Source organism: Poecilia latipinna, unplaced genomic scaffold (genome assembly GCF_001443285.1).
Source record: "Poecilia latipinna isolate Pla-1442-1.1 unplaced genomic scaffold, P_latipinna-1.0 Scaffold241, whole genome shotgun sequence".
Lineage (NCBI taxonomy): Eukaryota > Metazoa > Chordata > Actinopteri > Cyprinodontiformes > Poeciliidae > Poecilia > Poecilia latipinna.
This window is the reverse complement of record NW_015112857.1, coordinates 265,454-284,010: the sequence shown is the minus strand read 5'-3', so window position 1 is coordinate 284,010 and position 18,557 is coordinate 265,454. Positions and strand designations below refer to the sequence as shown.

At 37.5% G+C, this 18,557-nt stretch overlaps 2 protein-coding genes across 2 annotated transcripts in view; one reads left to right on the top strand and one right to left on the bottom strand.

Annotated features, from left to right (window-relative positions):
- The first annotated feature begins 678 nt into the window (after positions 1-678).
- bfsp1 (beaded filament structural protein 1) lies at positions 679-9,669 on the top strand. Its single transcript, XM_015032436.1, has 8 exons — positions 679-1,216; positions 2,040-2,100; positions 2,305-2,400; positions 4,316-4,408; positions 5,590-5,703; positions 6,671-6,891; positions 7,933-8,024; positions 8,251-9,669. The coding sequence occupies exons 1-8, from the start codon at positions 843-845 to the stop codon at positions 9,183-9,185; spliced, it is 1,986 nt and encodes a 661-aa protein (XP_014887922.1). The 5' UTR covers positions 679-842; the 3' UTR covers positions 9,186-9,669.
- A 1,803-nt stretch (positions 9,670-11,472) lies between these two features.
- pcsk2 (proprotein convertase subtilisin/kexin type 2) overlaps positions 11,473-18,557 on the bottom strand; it is a 31,107-nt gene continuing 24,022 nt past the window's right edge. The window contains exons 10-12 of the mRNA XM_015032437.1: positions 17,289-17,389; positions 16,009-16,236; positions 11,473-12,008 (exon numbers count right to left, since the gene is read on the bottom strand). Coding sequence (XP_014887923.1) covers positions 11,519-12,008; positions 16,009-16,236; positions 17,289-17,389 — 819 coding nt within the window. The 3' untranslated portion in view covers positions 11,473-11,518. The remainder of the gene's footprint in view (positions 12,009-16,008; positions 16,237-17,288; positions 17,390-18,557) is intronic.

Genomic DNA, 18,557 nt, shown 5'->3' with positions numbered 1-18,557 from the left:
GTCAACATAATAATCTTTTTTAAAACCACCAAAATTTTTTGACCTTTGCCAGAAGTGACAGACCAAGTAACCAACTCCAGGAAGTTCCAAATTTGGTTATCCTGTGTTTCTGAGCAGACTAACATGGAGTTTATAACCCTCTTTTTTATGCTTAGAGAGATTTTTGTGCTGCTTCCTTTAGTAGTCTTTGGTGTCACACTACCACAAGAGAGGGTGTAAATAGTTTTTCATAGGGTTTGGTTCATTATTCAGTGCAGTGGGAAAGCGGACCACACCAACTGAAAATGTAAGAAATGTTGCATCTTTGGTGACCAATAAAATCAAGTCGACTGTCTTTCACCAAGTGTGAAAACACTCAAAATCAACCACAATCTGACTAGACTTTACCTTAATAGACTTTTTTGCCTGGAAATGTTTTTTGTCACTCTGATGCATTGTACTGCATTCAATTTCCCCCCTGTGCTGCAGTGGGCCAACATCCAGAGGTCCAAACAGGGATGCAGAAAGCAGCTGACTAAGAACCAAAATAATAGCAAGGGACGACCTAGTTTTTTTTACTGGAAGGCCAATTGTTTGCTTTTGTGTTTCTGCTTTGTCATCAAGAGCAACGCTTTTCACATCTGTGCCACAAAAGCAACAATAAATTCTGGAAGGCCCCAGGCTGATATGATAGGCAGGGCGAGGGGGGGGGCCCGGGGCGGGGACAGCTATTTCGACTACAGTCATTGCTTTACACTGTTCAGTCTAGCATGAGACTGCTAAGGGTGAGCACCTAAGTTTTCTCACATTAAAGGTGCTGAAGCACTCCAGGGTTACCATCAGCCCAGAGGAACCTGGCCAATATGTTTAAGACCAGCTTCCAGCGCGAGGTGCGCAAGGAGAAGTATGAGCGCTCCGATGTCTTTGATGAAGAAACCGAGGACTCTGAAACCCCTGCAGGCGTCTCAGCCATCCAGGGCTGGGAGAGCCTTCAGGAGCTCAACAGCCGCTTCGCCCGGTACATCAACCGGGCTCGAGTGCTGGAGCAGCGGAACGCCGTGTTCCGCAAGCAGCTGGAGACGCTGCAGCGGATGGAGGAGGCCAGTGGCCTCGAGGAGGCCTTCACAGAGCAGATTGAAATCAACAGGCAGCGAATCAGAGAGCTGGGCTCCGAGCACGGCAAGCTGGAGCGGGAGCTGAGGGAAGCTTGTCGTATGCTGGATGACTATACCAACAAGTAAGGAGGACGACAGACATTTGTTTATCCTTTGGTCAAAGGTCAAAGATGGATCATAATTAAGTAAATTGTATCAGAATTTATAGAGAGTGATCAACAGCAGAAGCTGCTGGGTAATTGTTTTTTTTTTTTTTCTTTTGCTTGTCAGAAAATATAAGAAACCTAAAGTTCAAAAACTCTTCACCATCACAAAATTTGGATAGTGATCATGCCATTATTCTAGCTGACTGCTTATGTTTCAAATCATGCAAAATTGTTCAAATATATACTGTTTTAGTCAATCTTGAGAAAAGTTAAATCTTTTTTTTTTTTTTTATGTGTGAACAATCAACATGAAAGCAAAATATTTTTTACAAACTGTTATTGGCTGCTACCAAACATTCTGTGTTTTTATGGGCCGCTCTTTAAACATGTTGGGCTGAGCTATTACTGAGCTATTACTGCTGTCTGAAAAAATGCAACGCTCCCGATCAAAAACAACCAATCAGAGCCAAGAGGAAGATCTTACTGCTGTCACTCAATCTTATTTTCCCACTACTAAATGTGCTAAGAGGAGAGAAACAATGTACTGTTACAGAAAAAAAAAATGTTATCCATCATCATCGCTGACTATGCTAACTAACCTGAACATTCATAACAGGATCTGCTGACAGGGAATAGTTGGCAGCGCCAGATGAGATTGTAACTATCAGCACTAAGACTCTGGGCTCTGATTGGCTATTTCTAGTTAGCACTGGGAGAAGACGGACAAGCTCGAGCTTTTTGGACGCTCCATAAATTAAACTGGCCTTTGCTAAATATTACATGTTTCTTTTTTTTTCAGATACAAAAGTGAATGTGATTACCAAGAGCAGCTCCGGGGCACTCTGGAGCATTTAAACAAGGTACTGCATTGAAGAACCTATGCTTGTTCACAGAAAATATGAAAACAATCAATTTTTGCAACTGCAATGTGAAAAAAAAAAAAAAAACTAAGACTGTTAATAGGAGAGTTTAATTTTGTTGCACTGTGTAAATGTCAAATAGATGTTCTATTTTTCTCATATTTTTTTTTCTCTCTTTCATTTTGTTCTCTTTTCTCCCTACAGGAAGCTGACAGTGCTCTGCTAAAGAATCTGGAGTATCAGATCCAGTCTCAGTTCCTGCAGGATGACATCAATTCCACCAGAGTTAGAAATAAGAAGGTCAGACTGACTGACTGCTTACCACTGCTTTGGAGTTTAGGCAAATGCTGTTCAAATGACGCACAATGTCCATGAAGCAGCATAAGTTTGTCACATGCTGTGCGGCTCACATGTTAAATACTTGAGCTGTCTCCATAGGAGTACAGTCTGACCTATTTTCATATTAATTTAGCTAATCATTTTGGACCAGTGTGGAGCAGACCAAGGCTCTTTGCACATGTGTATAGAACAAGGACGTTTTATCACCCCAGCATCGGACAATCATAAAACATGGTATAGAAAAAAGAAAATAGATCAAAACATTAAATGTATTACAATCTGCTCTGACACACTAGAAAGCTGCACATTTTACAATACACTAAAAGACATGCATATTTCATTATGTCCAGTAAGTTTGCACAATATAACACAAATATATTGCAACTGTGTGTAACATTTATACACCATGGGACTGTTGGGAGTAAACATGATTGCTAATATGTTCCAGGTGTTCTGAACTTGCATTTTAAATGCTGATGTTACATTTAGCCAGTTGGACACAGTCGCACAGCAGCAGAAGCTCACACCAAGACCTCAGATGTGTATTTGATCATTTATAAGGGGTCATTTTCCTTTAGAGGGTTGGAAACAATAGATTATCATGCATTATTATCTTATTACCTATTATATGAGGCTAACCTAGATCACTGGTTATTTCTTAAACCTTAAAGTATTTCAATATTTTTAGTCCTTCTCAGAAGCCAACATTTCTTTATTTTTAGGCGGTTGTAGCCTAACCATTTGGGCTCGTTGTTACAAACATACAGGGTTTTTGGCGATCAGTTCAAATTTAGATTCTTCTTGGCAACAAGTGGAAACTAAACCACCAGGAATAGGAAATTTAACTGAATTGCAAACAAGTTTCTTAAAAGTTACAGCTCACAACATATGATTATCTATTCAAAGTAGATTCTTTTATACGTAACATTTTTTGTCGTAAAGGAAATACCACCCAGAATTGATACTGAAGGAACACCATCAAGTATAAGGTGATTAGGGGCCTTTATAGTTATTCACATTGTACAAATGACTTGAAGTGAAAAGCATTTAGTGAAAGTCAAATAAGCCAAATGCATCACAATCATTAGCATTGGTTAACTCATAGTCTGTCCAAAAATGTACATTTTGTCAAATACTATTCATTTAAATAACTGTAGATTTGATATTGTGTCTCTGTCAGAAACACATTTGATCTCAACTTACTAACTAAATGAGTCTTGTACTAAATTCCCAAACAGATTCCACGGCATGTGTTATAAATTTCCTGGGGCTTTAGCAACCTTTTTTTTTTTTTTTTTTTTTTTTGTTTTTGGGGGGGGAAAAGAAAGCTAAAAAAAAAAAAAAATCTGAGGCACATAAAGACTAAAATGTTACATGCATCATGTGTGAATTCAAAAGACTTTCCTACTTTCACAATTTCATTCTAATTTTTGCTTCAATTGAGGCAGCTTGATGATGAATTATTCCACAACTCTACAGGGTTTACACAGCATATCAAAGGGCACTGCTCTTTTTGCATTATGTAGAATAGAATAAGGAGAGTAATTTCATGTGAGTACAAGGCTTATGTTGCTTAAGTTGGAGGTATTCCTCTGGAGTGAAGAAATATAAGCCACTCTTTATCATGCTCTTAGATCACGACAGTATTAATACTTGTAGGTAGAAAATCCCCTTTGTCTGCAGAAATATTCGGTCATATTGCTGGGCTAAATGAAAGACTTCAACTAATTTAATTTTACCTCCTCAAATCCCCAGTAAGATTGAAGTAGATTTGTTGGTAACTTTTAGAATATGATCAGATGCATTTTCTCTTTCTCACTGAATTGTATGCCTTATATATATATCTTTTCTCTTTCTTTAACTTATTTTATAACAGGACCTTGTAGAGATTGAAACCTACGTAAACATTTTGCAGCAAATAAACCAGACACTTCCCTTTGCTCCCAATGTGTCAGCTGGCATCTCCGAGGTAAGGTCACCAATGTTGTCATCGTGTGTGTGTTCAATTCTCCCCGGAGGAAGAGGCTGGTGTTAGCACGTGTGTCAGCCCTGCTACGTGTAAGCAGCTGATGCTGTCCCTGGCTCCTCTGACCAATTGGCTCCTTGTCTGTCCATTTGTCTGATTAGTGTGTCCTTGTGCATGTTTTGTTGGGATGGACATGAACTGAACCTTTCATCAAGACTCCTGTAAAGATGAGCAATTTTAAAAGTGGCAGGACACATAATTAGGTAAATACAGAGGAGAATGACAGTGCATTCTAATTTTTGAGTAACTGTGCCACCGTGGCCGTTGTTTGAATCTAGTAGATTGGGGATTTATTTGTTTAAATGTGTCTTAGAAGCAGTGCTGCTTCTGAATGGTTTAATTGGTTCTGTTTCCCTGGACAACGGGATGAGAGTCACAGTTTTTCTTACTGCAATAAGTTAAAAACTCATATATCTACTAGCAGCTTGAAAACACTAGCAGGTTTCATGACTATTGTTCAAATGCTGCGCTCCAGATCAGGGATTCATTAAAAAAACTAAAAAATAAAAAAATCAATAGTAATTAGTAATGTAGAAGTTAAAGTCTTTATTGAGACCACACTGAGTAAAATAGGCTTTGAAGGTCACACATTAAGTTAGAAGCAGAATAATTTTCCATAGAATTGCATGCAAATTGATTTCTTTGTTCTAAAAAAATAAAAAAATAAATAAATAAAAATCTGAAAAACGCTGGTTGAGAAGAAAATGTGCTTGAACTTGTTTAAATCAAGTCTTTCAGGCCACTGTCCAAAATTTATTTCAAATAAATTTTGCACCCTGATGGCTCTCAAACCATCCTGGTAGATCCTCTTTTCTTCTATCCAAAATGAATGAAGTTCCATATTAAAGCTTATTAGTTTTTCTATAAATTCAAATGTCACAGAGGCTTTGCTTTAATTTAGAAATGTATCAGGATTTTTCAGGAGACATGGATCAGAATGTGTCACACACTTGTTTTGGCATTTCACAGCTCATTCATTCTTTCCCAGTCACTCGTTTTCAAGTATATCCTAATGTCGACTCAAATAAGTAATCAGTTCATGTCAGGGAGGAGTTAGCACCACGCTGCAAGAATATGCAACCAGTGTTGTTGAGCTGCTACTGATTTGTGCTACATGTGTGAAGGAGCAGGAGAAGTTGCTGGCCCAAAAGAAAATACCAGGGCTGCAGACTCAGCTGGAAGAGTACAAGAGCGCCCTCTATCAGCTGCAGATTCAGAAGCAACGCTTGCAGAGTGAGGTAAGTTGCCATGGCAACGTGACATTTTGCGTAACTCGCAGGTACCCAAAGAGGGATTTCTGAGGACTTCCCAACAGAATAATTTAAAAAAATCCATAAGCAGCAATAAAGAAAAAAAAATCATCCCTTTTGTATAGCTGGCATCTCTTTTTTTTCCATTTTTAATTAATAAATTATTGTAGTAATTGCTTTTATGCCCTTTAATAATAGAATGTGTGAGTCATGTTTTTTTTTAAAACGCTGGAATGCCCCTAAATTTATCAAGCCATTTTAAAAACAATTGCTTCATTTAGTCAAAATTCCAGTTCCACATTTTATGTCATGCATACCATTAAAGAATGTAATTTTATAATAATGTAAATCAGGCAGCTGTTTTTATTTTGAATTATATTTCTCCAAAGATATAAAACATTTGGAATATTAAAGCACCAGATCAAAATATTAGATCATTGTTTAGCTCAAACTTTGCTTAAGGGTTAAATGTTTCTAAATGTATTTTATGCTAATTAAATCAGTCAAGGGATGAAGAGGATAAATAATTAATATGGGGTGTTGAATTCTAAAAATATTATATATTTATGGCAGATATGGTGCTAAAGTGTAAGATGCCACATGTAATATTTTCTACTGTTAAAACTTTTAGCTAGCAGATGTGAGCAAGACACTTTATTTCACTAGAGTTTGATTTTTGTAACATGTTCCATATTTTTATTTTTTATTTGAGATGTACCATATATTTGTGGAAATAATCTTTGTATAAATACAGGTGTCACCTGTTTTTACTGCCTCCAATGTTATGTTCAATTTAATAGTCTTAATTATGATTGTAATCATCATTTTACTACCTACATTATGTAAAATAATAATTACAATGATACGGGTAAAAAAAAAAAATCCCTTCTTAATAATTATTATCAACATTGTACACTGTATTTTCTTTAACAATGTTGATATTGTATTCTCTCAGACTGCAATGCTGGAGCAAACCATCAAAAGCACACAAGAGAATTATGACAATGAGATCCAGCTGTACAATGAGAAAATCGAATCTTTACGGAAGGAGATTGAGGAAGCTGAGAAATCGTTGGAAAAATATATCAGCGACTGTCGCCACCTGGCCATGTATCAGACGTCCCTTGAGAACGAGCTGGAGCGGTACAAGAGGATAATCGAGAATGAAGATAACAGGTAAACTTCTTTCTTATGATTTCTAGACCACAGAAATACAGTTTATCAAACATATGTTATAACCTTCCCCAAAGAAACTGCAGTGGTGTAAGAAAGATTTTATTCTGTTTTTTATTTTTTATTTTTTATTTTTTGTAACAGATCATTATATTAGTTTTAATCACGCCAGCAATCAAATATTGTGGTGGAAGTGAAATGGTGTGGGGTTGTTTTGCTGCTTCAGTAACTGAATAAATTATGTAGCTGATAGAAACTCAGATGTTCCTCTCGAACCGAAATTCTGTTCGAAAAGCTCAAATTAATTGGTTTTTACAGCGATGCTTTGGATTGGTGTCCAGAGCATTGCACTTTGAAATGGTTAAACATTTGTAATGAGGGTTTTGGAGTAGTCACATTAAATATAACTGACCATTTATTCTGAAATGTGAAAGTCTTCAATATGGAAATCAAATTAAAATAATCATGCAAACAAGAATGAGCTCAAATTCATCCAGAGTGATTTAACAGAGTTAAGTGCTTTGTAGCGCCATTATATTTAGGAAGAAGTGTTGTTTTTATTTATTTTCTGTTCAGGTATATTAACAAAATGTTATTTCTATTAAAAAATGTCAAACTTTCTGGCATAATGAAGTACTTGTTGTGCCTCTTGACATTTTTTTTTGTCCCCCAAAAAGTATTGCTCTTATTTTCATAGTTTAAAAACAACCTTCTGGCTGCTGATATCCCCAGATCATTTTGGTGATTTACCGGTACAGCAAATCTCTTACTGTAAATCACCTAAGTGAATAGCAAATTTTTAGTAAAGCTAATTTTTTTGTAGAAGATAACTTAACAAGTTATTGGATTGCATTGCATCCACCACTAGGTGGCTCTGTGACATAACAGATCTTTACCTCGTCCACGTTGCGGTTTCTTCCTTTTCTCACTTACAGAAAGAAATTTCAACTGTGTGTTTTCCAGGTTGTAAAAGCTTTTGAGCACATCGCTGTTGCCTGGGCGACATTTTTTATTATTATCTCCCTCTCTTTTCTTAACCTGCAGGTTGAATTCTGCCATAATTGGCACTCCCATTACCCTGTTTACCACTAATTACCGCTACACTCACACACCCTGCGCATCAAGCACGGGGAGAGGTAAGGACATGATGAGCAAATCACAGTTGGTTTGTTTTTAAAGTCACCCAGAAGGGTATCATCAGTTACCATCATATTAGAGAGTAGTAAATACTATTGAAATTTACAAAGTTAAAGTAATGTCTTTACGGGCATGAGAAAAAATCAGTAGCTGCCACTTAAGTCTTTTTAAATATTTATCAGTTCATGAGGTTTAGTCACTTGACTTGTCTTTATTTATGCCCAGATATCACCCAAGCTATCCAAGATATCACAAGCATAAAGCCCAGACAGAAGATACTGACTAAAAAGGTCTTGAAGAAGAAAGAACTGACCCCAAAAGATGTCATAGACAGCGGCCAGGAGGAGAGAAATACAGGAGAGGGTGACGACGAAGAATCTAATGCAGTCTCATCTGCAGAGGTGCAGGCTGAAAGGGTAAAACAAGAAGATCAAGGGGCTGTTCTCACTGGAGTTTCTCGACAGGATGTCCCTGATGGAGCGCAGATTAGCAAAGCCTTCGACACTCTTTGCAACATTGTCAGAGACAGAATGAGAAAGTACCAGAGGCCTGAGCCAATTGCTGATTTCTACACCAAAGGTCGCTATGTCCTTGTTACCGGTGACGGCAGCTACTTGGATCCCTGCTTCTACACTTCCACTCCATCAGCTGGTCGCATCTTTGTCACAATAAGAGATGGGATGATGTATCCTTATGAGCCTCATGGACCTGGCACGCCCTCTCCTCCACCCCTTCAGCCCATGGTGGACCCCAGGCCTCTCGGTCCCACACTGCCTCCCAGCGCAGGAGAAGATAACATCGGTGGAAAGGCCAAAGACAGCGGAGGAAAAGGTAAATCTAATAATGGAGAGCCTTTCTCAAAAGATCCAAATCCCTTGTTGCCACCGTCGGACTCAAGCTCCCAAGATCCCGTGCCTGGGAACGACAGGCCCAAGAAAAAACCTACAGCCCGTGGTGGCAGCAGTTCTAGTACCGGTTCCAGCACCAGCACCAGCACCACCAGCTCAAGTAGCTTCAGCCCAGACACCATGTGCTATGAAAAGGTGGAGGTGGTGGAATCAGTGGAAAAGTTCTCCAACAATCGCAAAGTCAAAGGTTACGAGGAAACCTCCATGGTAGTGGAGACCATGATTGAAAAGTCGAGCAAGAAGAAACACTGAAACCACATCGACTGTCGGCTGCAATGTGGTCCAGGCCCTTAAATGAGAACGCAGTGTTGCTATTAGTATCAGGATAACTAAATGCAAAAATGACTAACACCTGTTTCAGTCTGTTTGGGACATGCATCCTGCTTGTCCCAACCCTGATATTCCTCTTGCTTGCACCTATTTGCTTGATGTCTCTGCTCCTCAGTCCTGATTGCATTTCAGTTGTGTTCAGCCAGCACCCATGCAATAAGTCCTTTACTGTCTGAAAACTTGGGACAAGATTTAAAAGCTCTATGCCACCTAACAAAAAGAATAAAACAATTCTCTCAAAAAGAGTAAGAAGTTGTGCCACCCATTTGATGTTCTCTTTTAGAACTCCGGCTTTCCCTTCTTAGCTTAATTGTTTAATTGGATTCCACTTTCTGCCCTCAGCACTATTTTGCTGTGTATCAATTGGATTTGATATATTGAATAATAAAAGACTCAAACAACTAAAGTTTTGCTTTGTTCATCTCAAGATGAAACAGTTACCAAAACGATTTTTCTTTCTTTAAAGGTTTTTAAACTAGTGACCTTTATTTGATAGTGATCTGACAGGAAAGCTTGTTATGACAGAGGGGGAAGACATGCAGAAAGGGTCAACGGGCCGGGACTCGAACCTGTGGCAACCACCTCGATGACCCACATCTGAATGGTAAAAAAAAAAATAAAATAAAAATACAGTTTTGATTAAATTCTGGAATTTAACTCAGATGTTGTGTTGTGATCTTACATGGGCTGTTCAAGCTTGAAAACCTCCCAGTGTGGCTGAACTAAAAAAAAAGCGGAGTGGAGTTCAGTGGCAATATTTAATGGCAGTTGTTGCCACCGAAGGTGGTATATAGACAGTTATTAGGTTTAGGGGCAGTTAGTTTATTCGCAAAGAAAAATGTTTCAATTTTACAAAATTTACATTTTGATATCCTTAAATAGCTCACAATCTTATGTGCAATTTTACAAATAATGTCCTTCAAAAATGTAAAAACGTGGGAAATGGAAAAGGTATAGAAAAAGGCAAGGATGACTCCAGAAAGACCTATGTAGATCAAAACATTTACCGTTCTACTTCTGTCTCACTATTACACGAATAGAGACATGGTTATTTGTTGTTATTCTCTGTACTGCAGCTTAGGAGTCTTAATTAGAGCTCCTTCCCCACCGGCAATAAATGCCAAGTTGTGATAAACTGTCCCTTTAATTCAAACTCTTATTTAACAGACCTGCTGTTTTTATACAGTTCAAATAGTATTGCATTTATACTAAAATAACAAAAAAATACAATTGAATTCTCTGTTTTCTAATTAGATGGTTTCTAAGAACTTGTATTTATTTATATTTTATGGTTACTGAGGAAGAACGGGACAAAATATCTATGGGGGAATAGTGGAAAATTTTGAAAACGTGACATTTTCCCTGAACAGTTGTGTGCTACTTTGTGTTGTAGAATTCAAATAAAATGCATAGTACCTTTTAGGTTCAATTTACTAAAGAGTCAAAGAAACCTGGAAACGTTTGAAAGGCATCATATGTAATTTTGAATGAGAATTGTTTTCAACATTTTTCCATGTTTTTTTCTATTTTGGCATTCATCATTTGATTGATTTATTTGTGCAGTTTGGGGCACTGAATTGATAGAGTAGAAGTCTTTATTTAGAAGAAAGAAATGTTGGGTGATGTGCTCCAAATCACTCAAATACTTTAATAAATAGCTGAATAGGTTTATTATAGCATATACGTCAAAGGTTATGAAATATGAACTCATGACCACACTCTGCAAAATAAATTACACATTCCTTTCCTTGATTACAAAAATTTCACAAAAATACAGACGGAAAGAAGTATCACTGCTCTGTTTGCGATGAAATTAAAGTTTAAGTAGAATGAGACAGAAAATCATTTACAGTCACAGAAAAAACAAAAAACAAAAACAAAACTGTACAACATTTGGCAGAAGAAAGGTGCAGGGCATGAAAGCGATAGCATGAAACGCTGGCGTCTATTTGGTATATGTACAATTCATTACAATGTAAAAATTCTGCCGATATAGTTCTGCCTTCTCTACAACAGTTAATCGAGGGATATACTTTTGTCATGATTGTTAGGAGAAACATTCATCAAAGGTATCTGAGGGAAACTCTTGATAAAAAAAATTTAAAAAAAGCAGAAAGGAGAGAGGCAGAGCAGGAGACAAAATAGAGGAAACACTGAACAAAACAAAGTGGTGTAGTGATACTGTGGGCAGAGAGCGAGACTGAAAATACAGGGAAAAGTGAAGCGATTGGCAACATGCAGGTGACACTTTGATTTCAGTTGTTTTTACTCATCAAGCTCTTCAGACTTCTCTCTACGGCCTCATCTAGCTCCTCCTCCAGCTCCTCCTTTTTGGACATGGCAAGTTTGGACTGATAATCGCGCACAATCTGGTCTATGTAAGGGGCACTTTGTGTTCCGTGCAGCATGAGAGTCCACTCCTTGAGGACCCCCCGCTGAGGCTGGTCGCCCCGAAAACCCACCTCCAGGACCCAGGTGCCACGGGGGTCCTCCCCCCAGCTGTGGGTGGTCATGAAGGGCCACTTGTCAAAGCCGACCTTGGAGTCGTCATCCCGGGGCCTTCGACTCAACAGTATGGACTTTGTGCCCATCGGTGACGTCATGTTGATGTTGAGGTCTCCGCGGCGGGTGGCGTTGACGGTGACCACGGCCTGGACGTGCTCCAGGTAGCGGACAAAGTTGTCCTTCCCCTGACAGGCCTCAGTGGTGATGGCTAGCACCAGCTTATTGCCAGACTGGAATTTACTTAGAAACAAGAAACAGAAATAAATGGTTGAAGGCAATTTTTGAAAAAGAGATTCAGAAAGCAAACAGAGCCAAAAGAAACAAGACAGATAATGGGCTAAGTTCATATAGCTAAGACTATATATCTAGTATATATTGCCCTTCTTTCAAAAATTTTCAGTCAATCTGATGTTTCAACTAATTTGTAATATAAAGAGTGAAGAGATTGCTTTGTAGGCTTTTTAAAATTCCTTACATTGATTAAAACAGACAGGTTTTGTCTCTTGGTGAAACAAGGTCAGTTTTGTTCCATCACAACTTGTGATATCAATTTGATAGTTTTTAATACGATTAAACAAAATCCAGCTACAAAATGTTTGGCATGGAGAGAAAAAGATGGAAGCAAAAATTTTAAAATGAGCTCCAGCGGCCAAAATATATGAACTCCCATCTCAATTAATAAAAAACTTTGAATTTGTAACATGTTTTTATGAAGGTCTTAATGGAATTGATGATGTGAACAGAAAGGTTTGGGTGAGAACCATTGAAACCAGATATTGCAATGCTCTAACATAAAAATAATAATTTTTCTCTAACATTTGTTGCTTTAGGCTTAACAAAATTACAGAAAAATAAGAGGATGATTATTTTTGAGGGGTTTTTTTTCTTCACAAATTCCTAAGTTTTTATGCATTTCCGTAGTGCTGAAGAGAACTGAATTTGGAAGTCCCAGTTGTGTCCAAGCTGCAACTTTCTAATAGATGCCATTAAATTGGCACCTATTTTGTTAAGTGCACGTGTCCATCCCACAGTAAAACCACACCCACAAGATGCTTCTGCCATCTCCATTATGTTTTCATGTTTCATGTATCAGTGGTCATCTAGGCCCGTTATTTCAATTACTAATTTATCTGATGAGACAAAACCAAAAGGACACGTCTCCAAATATAAGGAAATGTAATGCTTTTAAAATAAGTCACACAAGTATGCCACAAACCAGAATTCAAAATAATTTCTAGTTTTTATTTCTCAATTATAGATCTGTTCAGAACAGAAACTACAATCACAGGATAAAATGGATCCTATTTTCACCTTTGTGTCTGTGATTTTGATTAAGAAAACGCACTGCTTTCCCATCTCTTTGGGTGAAGGAAAGACAGGGTGAGAGCACAGCAGGGCAGATGGTGGCCAAAGGCTGTGAAGAGGTTTAATACCATTATTAGAGGCTGAGGCCTCATCCCAGGTAGTGAGAAGCAGACAAGAAGTGTCAAGAAAAGGAAAGTGAAGGAGGAGTGTTGGAAACCACAAAGAAAACATCATTAACTGAGTACAAAACTGAGCTGAGCTGACAGAAAAAGAGAATATCTATGAAAACTAACAAGTCTCAGGCCAAGGTGTTACACAACAAGCAGCAACTACTAAAAGATAACCTATCTATCTATCTATCTATCTATCTATCACAATGTTGAGTGCTATATATGAAGCCACATTGACATCAACACTCTTTGGTATGGATGCAGTTACTGACAGAAGATGATTAAAAGAACTTCAATCTTTCAGCCTTTGCTGTCATGATTGATTTCAGCTCTGGATATGTTGGGAGTCCTTATGAAATCCCAGAGTTAAAGCAAGGATCTATATTCTCAAGAATAAACACAAACCGATAGCTGTTTTAGTATTGCTAGTCAAGTAAACAATGCTAAGTCCTGATTTAAACAGCCTGTTTTAAATTTAGACTCAGTTTTCAGTTAAAATAATTGCACAATTATCATTTTCTGCAGTCGTTCTTTGACACAGCAGCATGAGATTATCTCTGTTCTCAATATATATTTTATTGACAGCTCACAGTGCAAAGACTAAGAAAACATTTTATTGGTATATTTTTTGAATTACCCTCAAACCAATTCTTGTGGTGGAGAGTGAAAATGAGAATGTTCATTTTGGTGCTTAAACAAGTAATTGTGTTTAAATTGAACCTGATATAAATCTGTTTTACTAACCTCCAATTTGCCAAAATTGCTTTTTCTGTCTGTGATTTTTTTTTTTTTTCATAAAAATGTCATTCAAATATATGCTTTTACTTTAATAGTAAAATCACATGTTAATACATTTTAGATGAGCATTTTCACATGTACTCTTGGGCAATGTGCAAGAGTAATTGCAAAGCCACAGAGTGAAGACAGAGGTGCCGCTGAAGGGCTGAATCTTTCCAGATTAAAAACGACCACGCTGCTCTGCGGTGCTCCGTGTGCCAGCTCAGCTGATAATGAGAAGTTTTCCTCCAACTAAGTAAGCCATAAACAGCCAGGGAAGCCATCAGATCACTGCTGAGCAGCGTTTGTGAGCATGGCTACACCAGCGTTTATTGCTCTTCTCTGATAATATGCTATCAACAGAGGTGGGATTGTTGTAATTATAGCTCCGCCACAATACAGGCAGTAGAAGCCCTGCAGTGCTGCTGTGGAAACAGAGAACTGATAAAAAAATAAAAAAATAAAAAATATGACAGCGCCAGTGAATCAGCTTTTAAGACACAATTGAAAGCCTTAAAACGAGAGTTATTTCTGGTATTCCTTCCCAGTAAACTTTGCCGTGTAAAGAACTTTTTTATAGATATTCTCGTCTCTTAAATAATGCTGGAGTTCAACAATTTAAGTCCTATCCAGAGGATGGTAAGTATCTTAGAAACAGGAACCTCAAATGTTCAGATCAACATTCTCTTCAGCACCATATCAAACGTAGAACTGAAATGATACTTTTATTTATAAGGTAATTCAGAATTTGATCAGGGAGAAATATTGTGTAGTCTATTGCAGAACATAAATTTGCCTTTTTTTTATTATTTTTTTTATAAACACATTGTGGAGAGGCACAGACTGAAAAATAAAAGAACTCAGATTTTTCAGCAGATCCATGCTTGCTGACAAAATTGGATCAAAATGTGATTTTTTTCCCCGTCTTTCTGTTGCTTTTGTTGCACATTTTCTAAAGCCCCGATTTTACACCCATTGGTTACTGTTAGTGCTTTAAAAAGGACGTTAGAAACACCAAAATAAATAAATAAAATTCCTGCTCTTGATGTTACCTTCCATCTAATGCATCTGCCAATTAATTAACTGAATCACAATCCATTGTTTGTGAAAGACTAATTGACCGGCTAATACAGCTAAATGGATTCTTTCCTCAGCCTTCACTTTGGCTAAGTCATGAAACAAAACAACGCTGATGTTTGCTTTCAAACAGCAAAGAGTTAAAGGGCTAACTAACAGTTTCTTACAGAAAATGTTGAATCATTTAATCTGTGATACTTTATGAAATCTGGACTGGATTGTCCTAAATAAAATACCATATCCTTTAATTTAGAGACTCACCAGTAAATCAGGCAGAGACTGGAAGTGGGCAATTTTTCTACCTTGGCGATCAGCATGTCTACACTAAAAATCAGGTTTCTATTCATGCATTGTGACCACACCGTACATGTGCGTTGGAGAAGAAAAAATAAATCAAATCAGCATAAAAGCGCTTTGATTCGAATCAGTTTGTGATTGGCATTACCTTTATTTCAGAAAATTCCTAAAATTAGGACATAAAATGTATTCTGAACAACTGAATGTTTATGAGGTAGCAGTGTTATCTGAATATGACTGAATGTGATAAAATAATAATAATAATAATAATAATTACCAGATGTCATTAAATATTTTCAAGATGCTAAAATACTTTATCTTGACAAACAAATGTAGAATTTCTAAATTTCCCTGTTTTTACAGAACAAAACAGACTGAGCAGCTGATATAAATATTACAGGGGTATTAAGTGGATACTCTGATTATCAATGTTTTACTGAATTAGGTCATACTGGGGATTACCCAGTAATTAGATGAGAGTGTCTCTCATACAGTCTGCGGGGTTTTCCTCTCTAAAATCTTGGGAGGTTGGCTGCAAGCTGCATATGTGCAGAACGAAATAGCATTTTATGATAACCTGTCATCTAAATATTAATTTAAAAGAAGTAACTTACTGGGCTTCCTGGATGGATCCAGCTACACAGTGGAAACGCTCCGGCACCGTTTTCCATTCGTTGGCCATTTTCACCATCCCCCCAGCATCCAGCACGCCATACCCAAACAGGTGGTTGAACTCCAGACCCACGCCGTTCCTTCTCCACTGGTGGACTTCGTCATGGAGCTGGTTTCGCTTCGACGTCAGGACCGACAGGTGCTGCATGTCTCTCCATGTCAGGTTAGGGCTAAGACAAAACCAAACATGGAGGATTTAGGGCAGCGTGTTCCTACAGAGAGATTCCTCCAGGAACAAAAAAAAAACATTTTGAACATAAAAATAGAATAGCTAAAAGCATCCAACTTCAGTGTTTGTGTTTTAGGCTCGGATGGTTGCCTTTGTCTGTATCTCTTGTACATTTCTGCGGCTGTTTTTAGTGACAGCTTTACTCTGGCAGACTCGTGTTGTTCTACGGTTCAAGTGTGTTTGGGCAGTAAAAAGGCTTGTGAGCTATTTGCAGCTGGGCATCCGGTCTTCAGACAGCAACATCATTATTGTGTGGGCTGAGCAAACAGTGCGTCTTTACACAGCTCCATCAGCTGGTGTTAGTTAATGCCCAGAGAATCGTGTCAGCCTTTAATGCGAGAAGCAAAGTCCTGAGAGAGAAGAGAGAGGGAAGAATGACTGGGTCTCTCTCGGGATTTGAAATCCTGTGATTGTTCAGATTACAGAATTGACATCAAATAACAAATCTCCATTGTCCTTGCATTTGGTATCACTGTTAGCTCTTAGATAACATTTTTTTTACCATATGCGGATTGTGATGAATCCCTATTGTCGGTGACATGATGAGACAAAGTCTCTCTTCTTCAACCATACAGTAAGTCCTTTTTTTTTTTTTTTGCAATGTTCTAGTGTGATCAGTTAACTGATTCAAGGATTATTAGTTTGTCTGTACTCTACCACAGAAGGTTTATTTAGGTTGCTATTGTGAAAAATAAGAAATTCTTTAAGAAGTGTTGTACAAATGGAAAAAAAAAAAAAAAAAAAAAGGAGAGATATCTTGCACCATTAAAGAGTTCAGTCACTCAGGAATATAGAACGTGAAGATGAAGGGTGATGGGGATAAAGGAAAACATAACCGAATGTCATATACAGAGATTGTGCCTTCTGGCTGCCACCTTCTCAACCTAAGCATCATTCAACGAGGCAACTTAATGCTCTTTCATGCAGACAGTCCATCTAAATCAATATGCGCAATTATGATAGGCATGTGAAAAGGGAGCGTGGAGCACATACTTAGCTTCAAGAGCCAGAGCAAAGACGCCTGCTGCCTCCGGTGCTGCTGCTGATGTTCCAGAGTGACGCAGAGTGCAGTTTCCATACAGATCTGTAGTAGCCTGAAATAATCAAATCACAGTAAAAGAAAAAGTTAAAAGTCAATTTTAAAAAAAGTTACGCAGGTAGTGACTTGCAAAGCTATTTGTTTAAAGTTTAAGAAGCTTACTTTATGAAAGTGCAAAGAATAATTAAATATTTGTGTTAACGTAGTTATAATCTGAGGCTATGCATTTAATATTTTCTATATATTGGAGCTCAATTTCTTCGTAGATGCATCTCAGCAAATAATAACTAATAATCAATGATTGCTTTGAAGCTCAGACAATTAATCTTGGCCCCAGATTTTCACCTAACCTGCAAAAACATACAAAGCTGATGTAGGTCACAATCCTACAAGGATTGTTTCTAGGGTGCTGAATAGAAATGCAGTCCTTAACACTACAATGCAATGAAGTTTGTTGTTGTAGAAGGACAAAAAAATAAATAAATACTTCTTGCTAATTTTAATAAATTAGCAAGACGCATTAGACAGTATTTCTATGTGCTTCAGCTTTTATTTTGACCAGAAGTAAAGTCTAATCCTCAGCTGTTGATTGGAGACCATTTTGTTTGTGGTCGCTAAATTGTATAATTCAAAGTATGATGAGTGAGAGTAGACTAAATTGCACAATCAGACTGAAGAATTATTTATTTACTAAATATGATACTTAATAAAAAAAATGACAACAGATGAACTGCAATTATGAGAAAAACCCCTTGGGAAGATTGCGCTTTGTCAGCAGCAAAAGGTGATTTGCATAATTATTCAAACACTGCAGCCTCTGTAAACAAATCTTGGTTCATAACGCTTTGTAATGTGTGGACTTAGATGTCATATTACTACAAATTAGTATCTAAATAGGAAGGATCAAAGTCTGATATATACTTCTAAGGACCATTTTGCAAACTACTTATTTCCACTGGTATCGGGAACAGATCCTTATGTTGCTGTGTTTTGCCAATGGAGCTCACTGAATAATACAGCTGTAAAAGACGGTAGGTAGACATTGTGAGTGAAAAATTTTATGAAGTATTAAAGTTAACATTTATTTTCTGTGCCTAAAAAAAAAAAACTTATAAATTTCAACCCAAAAAGAAGCGCCAATTTTGAATTGTCCAATGTGTGGCAAATTCACAAATTGTTAGGTATGTATGTCCAAAATACACAAGCAAAAAGATAGTTTCATT

Bases quoted from the DNA above. Each gene is read 5' to 3' on its own strand.
- bfsp1 (XM_015032436.1), top strand. From the start codon at position 843: ATGTTTAAGACCAGCTTCCAGCGCGAGGTGCGCAAGGAGAAGTATGAG. The intron at 4,409-5,589 runs GTAAGGTCACCA...ACATGTGTGAAG, and splicing joins TGTCAGCTGGCATCTCCGAG to GAGCAGGAGAAGTTGCTGGC. The intron at 6,892-7,932 runs GTAAACTTCTTT...CTTAACCTGCAG, and splicing joins ATCGAGAATGAAGATAACAG to GTTGAATTCTGCCATAATTG.